The sequence below is a fragment of the Parus major genome, chromosome 14 (genome assembly GCF_001522545.3).
Source record: "Parus major isolate Abel chromosome 14, Parus_major1.1, whole genome shotgun sequence".
NCBI lineage: Eukaryota > Metazoa > Chordata > Aves > Passeriformes > Paridae > Parus > Parus major.
This window is the reverse complement of record NC_031783.1, coordinates 5,025,814-5,037,705: the sequence shown is the minus strand read 5'-3', so window position 1 is coordinate 5,037,705 and position 11,892 is coordinate 5,025,814. Positions and strand designations below refer to the sequence as shown.

The 11,892-nt window shown below is 42.9% G+C and overlaps 1 protein-coding gene across 3 annotated transcripts in view; it reads right to left on the bottom strand.

The window, feature by feature from the left end:
• Positions 1-2: 2 nt before the first annotated feature.
• ABAT (4-aminobutyrate aminotransferase) overlaps positions 3-11,892 on the bottom strand; it is a 48,888-nt gene continuing 36,998 nt past the window's right edge. For all 3 annotated transcript variants that reach the window (XM_015642602.2, XM_015642604.3, XM_015642603.3), the window contains exons 7-16: positions 9,532-9,612; positions 9,326-9,418; positions 8,894-8,956; positions 8,323-8,386; positions 7,548-7,696; positions 6,210-6,347; positions 5,471-5,638; positions 4,605-4,751; positions 3,485-3,596; positions 3-2,201 (exon numbers count right to left, since the gene is read on the bottom strand). In XM_015642602.2, coding sequence (XP_015498088.1) covers positions 2,080-2,201; positions 3,485-3,596; positions 4,605-4,751; positions 5,471-5,638; positions 6,210-6,347; positions 7,548-7,696; positions 8,323-8,386; positions 8,894-8,956; positions 9,326-9,418; positions 9,532-9,612 — 1,137 coding nt within the window. In that variant the 3' untranslated portion in view covers positions 3-2,079. The remainder of the gene's footprint in view (positions 2,202-3,484; positions 3,597-4,604; positions 4,752-5,470; positions 5,639-6,209; positions 6,348-7,547; positions 7,697-8,322; positions 8,387-8,893; positions 8,957-9,325; positions 9,419-9,531; positions 9,613-11,892) is intronic.

Sequence of the window (11,892 nt, the reverse complement as noted above, 5' to 3'; positions counted from 1 at the left end):
AGTTCAATTATAAATATTTTATTTAAGAATATTGATTACACGATTGATGTCATTTGTTATGAATCTGTGTACAGTTACTAGTTACACCATGAAGTGTACTTAAGTATTTGTTTAAACATTTATTTGGCACTGTCCACAGTATGCTGTAAACAATTATTAACTTTATATGCTTCAGCTGCAGTGCTTTCTATGTATTCTCTAATGATTTCATCAACATGTTGTACACAATTATATAGTTACTGAGTGTCAGTAAAAATTATAAAAACACCTAGAGTAGTCATAATAAAAGTGAAGATGTGGTAAGACTTCAAATTACTGGACCTTTGCTTCTGTAAAAGTACAAGACTTGCTAGAGACATTCACTAAAACTACTGCACTGATATGTTGAACAAACTAATTCCCAAAATGCTGTCAAATCCAGTTCTTGGTTTGACTTTCCTTTTACTGATAATACACTTATGAGGACAGCGATGAGAATGAAGTTTTGTTGAACACCAATTTTTACTGGTCCTTTCCCCAGATTTCTACAACCTCTGTTCAAAAACCTGCTCAGGTTCTGCCCAGCTGGCACCAGAATTCTGCTTTCTGCAGAGGCTTACAGAAATCCCACTGGGTTTAAGCTGGCAGAAGTGATTGTGCTGGAGTTTCCCAATACAAGTACTTTAAAATGGGGAAACCATGATTAACACTTCTCAAAGCAGGTAAGGAACCTTTTCACATTTTGGTAGCTGTATTAAACATGTAAATCTTTTAACTTCTCTGTCTCTTATTATGTACTTAAAAACTCTGGTCAGGTCCTGAAAGGGCAACTGTAAATGTCCATTGTGGTCCCTGTTTTTTGGTGCACAACGAAAAGTTAAACTTAGTAAACAATATCCAGATGCTCACCAGGGAAAAGAAAAAGAAAGGCACCAGATCTAGTTCAAGTCAGCCTTCAGCAAACAGTAAAGAGACATCCAAAACAATTTTCTGAAGAGAAACAAATAAATGAACTCTTGACACATTTTTTGATCGTGTGGCTTTCTAGAAGATCTCTGACATTATCGATGACTTAGAATATACTATTAGAACAAAAATAGATTACTTTGCATTATAAATGTGCAGTCAGGACTAGTCCTTCACTGTAGTGGCTCTGATACCAGAAAATGGCATTTCTGCTTTAGTTTTACAAAATACCTCAAGTATTTGTGTAGAAGTTACAATAGATAAGTTAATGGCTATTGTGTGTTCTGGGAAAATGGGAAAATAATCTGGAATCATTCTAGATTGCTGGCAGAAGTGGAAGAATGTGCTTTGCATGGTTCTCAAGTAAGCTTTGTCAAATTACATACTTCAGGGTAGGGTTTTCTCTGTACAAGTCTGCTTGTAAGAGAAGTCAAAAGTTTTAAAACCCATCCATGATGAGGACAAAAGGACAATGGCTTCAGTGCCACTTGCAGCTCTGTAGGTGTGGCTGAGGGCACCAGTGAAGCAGTGAGTGCAGGCTGGGCAGAGCTGACAGTGCCCTGATGCAGTTGGTGTGGCAGATGCCTGTACTCGAAGGAATAAAGCTGGAAATTATTCTGTAAAATACTGTGCTTGGCAGTGGTGGAAAGCAGAGCTTTCCTTGAAACACCGATTTTATTCCAGCTGCCATTAGAGGACGGCACTCTGTGTGGCAGGTGTGTGGCTCTGAGCGTTTGGCCACACTTGTTGCTGCTTCTGGACGCAAATCTACCAGGGTCACCTGTGGAAACAGACTGTACCAGGCCCTGCTCAGACACCGGAGAGTCAGGGACATGTCTGTAGGGAGGACTCTGCAGTTAACATGGCCCAGGCCAGAAGAGGGAGGTTCTAGGGAATGCACCAGGCCACATTTTCTAGGGTATGCACAGTGAGGGACAGCTGCATGTACCTGCTGGTGACCAGTGCCAATGCTCTGCCTGGGGCGCGTGTGCATGGAGCAGCTTGCCTTGGGCAGGATTACAGACAGAACACAAACCTCAGTTTATGACTTTACACTTATCCTGTAAGTAGAGAAGACATGAATTAATGCAAACTAATTTCATAATCAGCTGTTCAGTGCGAGGGAACTGCTTTTTACTTGAAGTTTGCTAAGATGTCACTGAAAATGTTCAGAAAGAGGTGCGCGTGGTGATCCTTGAAGATCAGTGTTGGACGGAAACGGATGGATCTGTCTCCACAGCCTCCCAGAACAACACCTGAAATGAGAACAGAATAGGCCCTCTAGTAATTTCTATCTTTGTCAAATATCCTGAAAAATTCAGGTCTCTGAATGACAATAGCCTCGCTGTGGAAGGCCAACAGAAGCTCCCCAAATCCTGCTAGCCACACCATGATTCACAGCACATTGTGGTGTGAATGGCCTCAAGCTTCACTGCAGCTTAGAAAAACACTGTGGGTGCCTGGAGCTGTTCTATAAAACACTTGGAGTATTGTATCTTGATAGCAATTACAAGAATCCATCCAGCACAAAGCTCAAACAGCATCTGAGATTTCAGAGCTGCAGTACTCTCCTGGTCAAGTATCTTGGTGCCAGAGGTTTCTTTGCATTGGTTTTTAAACTAATTAGTTTTTAATGACAAGAAGTTTAAGTGTCTCAGTGCCTGGAAACCTCTCCCTGCAGTGCTTTAAATGCACTTTTTAGCCCAAAATCAATTCTTAGAAATGTTTGAGCAGTGAGAACCCATATAACTAAGCTAAGCTTACCCTGCCTCAAAGCAGAGTCTTGGTTTACCATGAAACAAACCATTTGCCTTCTCTTCCTGCTGGCTTAGTTTCCAAGAACAAAAAATTGTGTCTTTTACACTCTAAAATTTTGGTTTCACCACAGTTTAGATACACCCTGCCTGCCTCTTTCAAGAGACAGGGGTAACAACAAAAACAGACAGCAGCAAACACAGGGCCCACACATTTGAGTTCAAAGAAAATGTTAAGTGTGGATCCTAAGGTTCCCCTCTTGATACCTGGGGCCTGTCTGCAGCTGTCACCAGTTCTGTGGGAAAAGAGGGATGGCACTGTAGATCTGGGCCCATTTTAGGCACTTGTATTTCACCATTAGGTATTCCTAGGTATAGGAATTACGTGTTTATAAAACTCATAGTTTTTCTTCCCTGTGCTTTCCTGAGTGACATTAACTTTCTTCTAACTTTCCCATTTCTAGAAGCAAGCCACGTCCATGGGCACCTAAAGTCACTGAAGAGGACTCTGAACCTGATGTCACAAAAACTCATGCTCTACACAGATCTCTTCCAGTAAGCTCAGACCTGCAGAGACTGGTAAATGTACACACCATGCAACAGACTGCTCTGAGGTCTCTGACAAGTATTTCCAGCAAAGTCTAAATCCAACCTTTTCATTTTAGTACTGTCCTCTGACACTGAAATACTCATACATGATATGAAAAGGAAAATGTGAAGCACTACTTTCACACTGAATGCTGCTGTTTATCATGTGAAGCTCATCCACACACAGAGTTTCTTACCTTTGTTTCTGGCTATTGTAATTAACTTGTTTCTAGTTGCATCATTTGGAGTGTCAAATGAACAGAATGTTCCTCTTCCTCTCACTCTGCTGATGAGATGGGGGTAACGAGCCTGCAGAGAGAGGACAGACAAGCACATGGCAGGTGCTGCAACAGAGGGCACCTGGTGGCAAGGCTGGCTGTGCCAGGTGGAAACCCTGCTGCCTCCTCGCTCCGCTGGAGTGCAGCGTGGCTCACATGGCCTCGTGTCCTGCTCAGCCTGCAGAGCCCAACAAAGCAGGCAGGGAGAATGAAGCTGACCCAAGTAAAATATTCTTTGGAACAAACATTATTTACACACCTTATTTACATCTACAGTGGACTCCAGGAAAACCTGAGCATAAACCATTGGCACTGGGGCTAGAAACCAGCTCATTATTACCCTGCACTGAGACACCTGCCAGTAGCATCTGCACCCCTTGTTCTCAATCAAAATCCTTTTCTTTTGGAAGAGCAATCTTTTGTCAGGACTAGTTGTATCCTGGCCCTCCAAAGTATGAGATGGTAGTATTTTCTGTTCTCCTGCCTGCTATGTCTTAAAGGTGTGGAGAGAGCAGAGATTGTGTTTGGGATTCTTCTGTGCAAAATGCCCTTGGGAGGTGAGCACCTGCAAGCCTATCCTTAAATGCCTCTCTGTAGAGCCCCACAGAAGAAGCTGTAAGGAATTTCCCTTAAACAAGGGAGGAAAAGATACAATTTTCTTATTGCAACAGCCCAGCAGAACAAAATACAAAAACACCTTCCTTTAAAAACAACTTTAGGACAAGGAAATACCAGCTGCTTACAGTAACAAAACCTTATAGCAAAGTAATTCAATTAACTGCAGCACATACCTTCAGACATTTTGGGGATCACCCTTTCTATTGGATTAAGCTATATAAACCCAGCATTTTTTAAGTCAGTAAAAGAAAGTTTACTTCAATTCCAAATGGGACACAGAGTTATTCAGGCCTGTGTTGAAGTTATAATGGTCTAGACTCCAGCTGGAGTTCCTCAGTCCAAGTGTTTAAACTGGATGAGGTCAGAGCCTACTTCAGCAGCAAATTTCTCCTTCTTACCTACAATCCTCCCAGATGTTTACCTGCAAATCCAGCAGCCCAGTCAGTAGTGCTTTCCCAGCATGGGTTGCATTGTTTAGAAGGTCTTCTGTTTTAATAACCTTAATGACTTCAGCAAGCATAAGGTTCTTGGATGGATCTCCAAGCCAGGTGTTAAAAATCCGGTAGGGCTTGGGAAAGGGTGGAAAAAGAGTTGTGGAACATGTTAACAGGCAAATTAGTGTAAATTAAGAAAAGCAAGGCATCACACTGGCAGTGCAAACATGTGGTGTATGAAAAGGCATGCACTAATCTCATCAATCCCCCTTTTTATGTTGTAAAGCAAAACCCCATTGCTGAGCTGAAACACAGGATGTTCACTTCATTTAGTGCACTCTGCCTTGCTACTCTGACATCTCATTGAAACACAGCTATAGATAACAAGGAAATCAGCATCATCTGTAAGGCTTTTACATCAAGCTTTATGTTCTTCCCCTTAATTTGACTTTAAAAAATTATTACATCTAAAATGTCATTAGTGCAAAGAAGAAATCTTGCTGACAGAATCTGTAATGCTGACATACAAGCTCTGAAATTCTCAAGTTGCCCTACAGGAGAAGGTGTCAGTTTGTGGTTGGATTTTGTGCTGAAGTTTTATTCCATTAGGCTTAACCCAGTTCTCCTCTCCCCACACCAGCTTTATGACCTTGGTGACTGACAACAACTGGAATACAAGTGAAGAGGTGATGACAACTGTTGTGTGAGCCCACAGCAAGGTTCTGTAAAACAGCAGCCCCATCCAGCTGAACCAGCACTGCTGGAGGAAACCTTGTCCCTTCCATGGATGTTACAGTCCCTCCTCAGGGGGTCACCAACTAGCACAGAGTTCAAGTTTCATCAGAAATCTTACAGCATTTGGCCTGAACTCCTCCTTGTGGAAAAATCCTCCTGTCATCATCTTCTTACTGAACGTTACCACATCAGCTGGGTCATCCAGGCCCCAGTGCTCATGGGCCCAGAATTTTCCTGTGCAGCCGCCTCCCGTCTGCACCTCGTCCACCAGGAATGCACAGCCATGCTGCAGAGACAGAGTGAGGAGCAGGGAATGTGAGCCCTCCTTCCCAAACCAGAAACACCTCCCTTAATGAACACATCAACTCAAGCCAATCACAGGCAACACCCCTCCTTCCTCTCCCTTCACTGCCCCAACCTCCTCTCCTCAACCCCTCCACCAATGCCACTCACGTCAGATTTCACAGTTAAAAATTCAGCTGTTTTTTCAGGAAGGCACTAGAAACTTATTTTCTACTCGTACTCATCAAGTACATGTTTTTATATAGTCTTGAGCATGTCTAGAGGATACCTGAAAACATCTGGGAGGAGCAGAGGTGGCATTTTCAAAGCCCCTGAGGGAAGCAGAGTGTCATTTCTAGGGGCTTTGTTTGAAATATGAAGTCTCTGCTGCCAGTTGGAGTTGGCCATTATGTGGCACAGAGGCAGTTCCAGCAGCATGAGTTGGTCAGTTTAGGGGGCATGAAAAGCTGCCTTTTCAGACAACTCTGCTGAAAGAGCTCCTCATGTCACCTGGCAACGTGGGGTTTTTATGGACTATTTTGTCCAAACTTTGTGACAGAGAAATGTTTTATTACCTTTCTGGCAATATCTCGCAGCTTTCTGAAGAAGTCATCTGAAGCATGATTGTCCCCACCCTCCGACTGTATTGGTTCCACAATGATTCCAGCCACAATCTTCTTCTTTTTCCTGTACTTTACAATCAGGTCTTCCACCTGTGAATCAAACATTTATGGTACATCCTCCTTCCAGAACATTTGTACATTTCCCCCCAGATAGATTAAATCTCATCAGAACTACAACTTTGCATGGACATTCCCAGCTATAAAGATACCAGGAGGCACAAAGGATTAACTAGTGGCTCCTCCAGCATTTAACACTGCCTTCTTGCTCCTGTATGGGTTTAAGTCATGCCCTAATCACACTGTAACTAGCTGTACATTTATCTACAGTGTTGTGAAAGCTCTAGGCAGGTTCAGCTGGCAGCATGCTGAGCACCACTGCAGCTCACTGTGCCACTGCTGTCATTCCACCTAAGTGATATGGAAGGGCATAGATTTTGTGTCAGAAACCAAAACTCTGCTAATGTACTAGAAGAGGTAATCTGGAAAATTCACTTTTTCCAATCACCCACTTCAGATATATTAAAATTAATCAGATGAAATAGTGCAGAAATCTTGTAAGGGGCTGACAGATAATTCTCATTAACCTCCTAGTGCCAGTTGCTGCAATTAATGGTGTGTTTGTGCTTGAAATCCCCCTCAAATCCCCCTCACAGTCCTCAGGGCCACAGCCCCTGCAGGCTGTGCAAAGCAATGGTTTCCAAAGGGGGCCAGTAAACCAAGAACAGACTTGCTAAGGAAACATTTGGCTTTTTGGTTGGTTTGTTTGCTTTTAAAATAATGGCACCCAGCATTGCATTTCTCCCACCAAAGCCACCCTGGAGCAGCCCCAGGGAAGCCATTTGCTGTGCTTTCTGTGCTCTCTGAAGTCAGGCAGGTTTGGCTAAGTGGACCCACAGGTCCAACCCTGCACAATCAGCTTTATGCCAGAAGCTGCCATGGAAAAGCTGGAAAGGCTGAAATACTGTTAGAGTTTCTCCCTCCAGAGAGTTTCTCTCTGCAGAGAGGGTTATCTCTCAGCTCATGGCCCTCTGGCAAGAGCTGGCAGATGAGTTCACTGAGATACAAGGAAGTTCTGAGGGTGAAATTTCACTTTGGTATCACTCATGCAGCCCTGTATTCCCAGTAAGCTGGCAGGGAGAAGAGTCTGACTGTAAACAACAGTGAATGCTGGTGCACTCACAGGCTGTTCCAAGCCCTGAAAACATTCTTTTAGTGAAAAGCACTAATCCTACCAACACTATTCATTATTTCAAATCAAAAACAACAGAGAGCTGCCAAGGAATTTTTTACCTCCTCTAAACAACGGGCTTCTTCCTGTTGATTCTCTTTCACAAAGTCCTCCAGGGGATACTTTAGTCTTGGAAATGGAGCAATAGGCCAGTCCAGTGAGGGAATGTCCAGTTTGTGAATTGCTTTAGAGTGAGTTGTAGCTAAGCAACCTATGCCCAGAGAGGGAAAAATTAAATTAATACCCATCTACGAACAATACAAGAAAAAAGCTACCAGGAGGTAAAAAATGGCATGACTGTAGAATTCTCCTAACTGCTCTGTGTTTTTACTGTCTTCTGAAATACTGTGTAATTGGATTTAGTCAGGCTTGAATGGATTGCTCTAGATTTTAAGCATCAGTTTCCACATGCACTGCTCCAGAAGAGCAGGAGAAGCTCTGTCAGTCTGAACAGGTTGCTCAGACAAGGTGGGTTTCATCCCTCCAAAGACAACTACTCACAAAGCTCACAGTCACAACTCTCTCAGGTAACATGCTTAGAACAGGGACTGAGCTGATATAAACCAGCCAAAGTGAGGGACAGCATGTTTGTAGTGATTTTACCCCAGGAGTTGTATTTTTACAAGTACAAAAAGGGAACTGCAGATTCAGCATGAAAATAAGAGCCTGTCTGAAAAGAATTTTTTAAAAAACATAAAATCAATTCCTACTGTCACTCAAACATTCCAGTGCTGGTGGGGCTCCCAAGGCAAACCTTAATGAACCTACAGCTTCTCCAGTGGCACTATGTGTCTAAGGACAAGCTCAGTGAGCTGGGGGACACAAGGGACAGCTTACCCAGGGTCCTGCCGTGGAAGCCGCCCATGAAGGAGAGCATGGCGTAGTCAGGGCAGCCGGGGGGCTGCAAGCAGAGCACACAGCGGGGTCAGAGAGGGGCTCACATCCCCCTTGCTGCCCCCTGAGCTCCTCTTCCATCAGGAACCACAAAGTGTTACAGTCTCCCCTTCAACAGGTACAGTGGTCACCCCCTGAACCTGCCCCAAAGCCCAGCACCAATGCTGCCAAAGCCTCGGTTTTATGTTGTGGTCTGACATCACGGGTGAGCTCAGACAAGGCTGAGCCCGCAGCACAGTCACCCCTTGGTACACAGATCAGGAGCACATGTTTACAGGGTGCCTGTGCCTGGGGGGCTCAGTGAGGAGAGGCTGGGGCTCCCCTGTGCTGCACCCCCATGCATTCCTGATGACTCCTTGATATTTGTTGGGAGCAGTCTGTATTTCACCATTTCCAAAATGTACAAAGCCCAGGTTCCACTTCACATGTAGCAAGCCAAACTTTTCCTCCCAATCTTCCCTTCCAAGCCCCAACCATTGGTACATCTGTAGGTGGGGTAAAGAACTAATGTTACCTGGTTAATCATGCAAGATTCCAGTTCTTCTTTTGTGACATTATTATGGCCCCTCTCCTTGTTCTGTAAAAAACCCAAACAACCCAACATGAGTGTTCCTGTAGCTGTAACCAATGCATTTATGGCTGAACCATAAACCAGTAATGCTGGTATTCGAGACTGGAGTCAAGGAAGACCCTGACTATGGCTTTCACATACTGACTACAATCTGTATTTTCTTTATTTCCTTTCCTTTTTAACTTCTAAAGTTGTGTGAATATAAAGTAAAAGCTTAGATGAAGGCATTTTAGTAAAAATTTTATACTAGATTGGATATAAAGAACATCATGAGCAAGACAACCTCCAAGCCTCACTTTGTTTTGCAATAACAATTTTGATTATTTTACCATTTTGTCATCTGAACCTACAAAAATATCTTAATGTTTTACTTACTCTGTACCACATGAATATTGCTTTAAAGGCATTTTCATTAGAGCAGGATCCACAAGACATGGTCATCACCTGTGACAAGCCCTTAGGAGCCACCTGCCAGCAAAGACAGAAAATTATTCTTGAAATACTGAACACAAGTACAGTGCAAAGTGATAATAACAGCAATGATAATAATGGTGATCAGTCCATGGGTATCTCAAACTTACTGATAACAAAGACTCATGCAGTTTCTCTGTGAAGTTCTCTGGAGGTAAAATCCCTAGGGCAGGTCTGTTGATAAAAGTGCTCTAAAAAGACAAAGGAAGAGAAATTAATAGGTCTTACTATCACATGGAAAATATGTTGATATCAAAGCAGTTCCATTTCATTCCATTCTAACCACAAATACCAGGCAGGAAACTGTGTCATGGCACAAGTTTTAAGCTAGGGATTACTATTCCTACCTTAGCATATGTTTTTCTGTCTAATCCTTTCTACTTTATTCTTGCAGGACACCTTAGGGAAGGTCATGCTAACTCACACTGACATTTCCTCTTCAATATTGCCATTTTACCTGCTCAATCTCCATTTTCTTTATACATAGGAAATATGCTTTAAAATCTTCGTTACTTGCTTTCAGTTTGAGTAGCTAAATTCAGTTAGGATGGCAGCATTTTCATCCTTACTGAGCTTCAAGACAGACCATTTTGGGACACTGGGAAGGTGGAGCCAGGCTCCAGGCTCTGCAGTGGGAGATGAGAAGCCATGGGCATGAGTCAAAGCGTGAGAAGTACTGATTTGGGTATAGGGAAAAGGTTTTGCAGGAAGGGAACAGTGAAGCAGTGAAACAGGCTGCTCTTCTGGAGGTCTCAAGGTCCCAGATAAAGCCCTGAGCACCCTGCTTTCATCTCACAGCCACCCATCTTGGAGCAGGAGGTTGGCCAAGACCACCTGAGGTCTCTTCCAATTTCAGTGGTGCTGCAACCTGCCCACATCAGGATTCACACCTTTGGGAAAGGTAAGTTTGGTGTCAGGGAACAGCAGCCTGCAGCCCACACAGGGGTTTCTAAGGAGCAGCACTGGAAAAAGCCCCTCAGCCTCCCCAGTCCACTAATGGAGATGAATGTCACATTTATGCAATTAATTTAAATTGTGTCATGGATTAAAATTGATTCATTGCTGCTCTTAGTCTTTGTGGGTAATCTTATTTGATTCATACTGTGCTACTCTTTATTTTAAATTAAATTTTCTCAGAGAAGGACAAGCTCAATAAATTTGCCAACTGCCAAGCAGCTTTATTGCCCTTTTCTTTTGTTTGTTGTTTTTCTTGTTGAACAAGAAATTAAAGGTTGAGCTTTGATAAGTCTCAATGGGTCTCCAGAGGGAACACACTACCTCCCCAAAACACTCATTTTTCAGTGCAGCTCAAGCTTGCACATTTATCAGCATCTTTCAGTCCTCCTCCACACCAATACTCATTCATTCCAACATGTGTGAGGCACAGCAAGAGGCATAAGTGGTCACCCTGCACCTGTAAGGACATTTCATCAGCATTCTCAGGGAAAACAACTATCACACAAGACAGAAACACTGGATGAGCTAGGACTCTCTAAATTGCTTAAGTGTCTTACTTCCAAAACACTGTTTCAACAGACTCAAGCTAAAAAAAAACCTAAGCAAGGATGCTAATGATAGGTTAACACAAACTTTTTGTTTAGTAGCCATGAGAAATCTTGACTTTTTATCTCAGTTGAGAATTAAATTTTCGTATCAAGTTAAAGAGAGAAGACCACAAATTCATTGTGAATTTGATTATGGGTTGTCACATGACAACATCTGCCATTAAGCAGGAAAGTGTATTTTAATTTTATAGTAAATGGCATACCCAGAACTGAGAAAAACAGAACATTGACATTGAGCTGCTGTGGGCTCAAAGAAATAGAAGCACATTTAATGTTTAGAGCTGGCCACAGAGAGGGTATGTGGAGCATTACAGACAAACCAAACAAGAAGTCCCTCCAGGAAAACACCAATCCCTTTGCTAGCACTAACTGAAGTTGTGCCACTCATGTGGGACTTTGGAGGAGTTCCCTCACTGCAGGCTTCCAGAAGTGTCACCTGCCCTTCCCCACTGGGCAAATCACCAACTGCCACCAGCAACAGGGCTTTTTGATTTTTTAACTGGTTTTGGGACTTTTGTTTGTTTTGTTTTTTAAATCTGACTTTGCTTACTGCTGCATTATAGTGAGGATATTATTCTCAGAAATCATCTTTATGAATTAATGTAAGTAAGACCTTCCAAAATATCCAGATCTGCCTTTGACAACTCCAGCATTTCCAGTCCTGTTTTTTTTTTTTTTGTTGTTGTTTTTTTTGCGGGGGAGGGTTGTTTTTTTAAACTTGAAGTATTTCAGTCCTGGGAAAGGTAGAATTTCTCACCTGAAGACATGAGTATTCCATAAAGGAAATCAGCTCAGGAAACTCAAATGTCTGCATTTCTTTGCTCTGCTGGAATGCACTTAGGAGACAGGAATCAGCCACTCTCCCCTTAAAACTTTATAAAAACAAACCCTATGCTTCCCACAGCA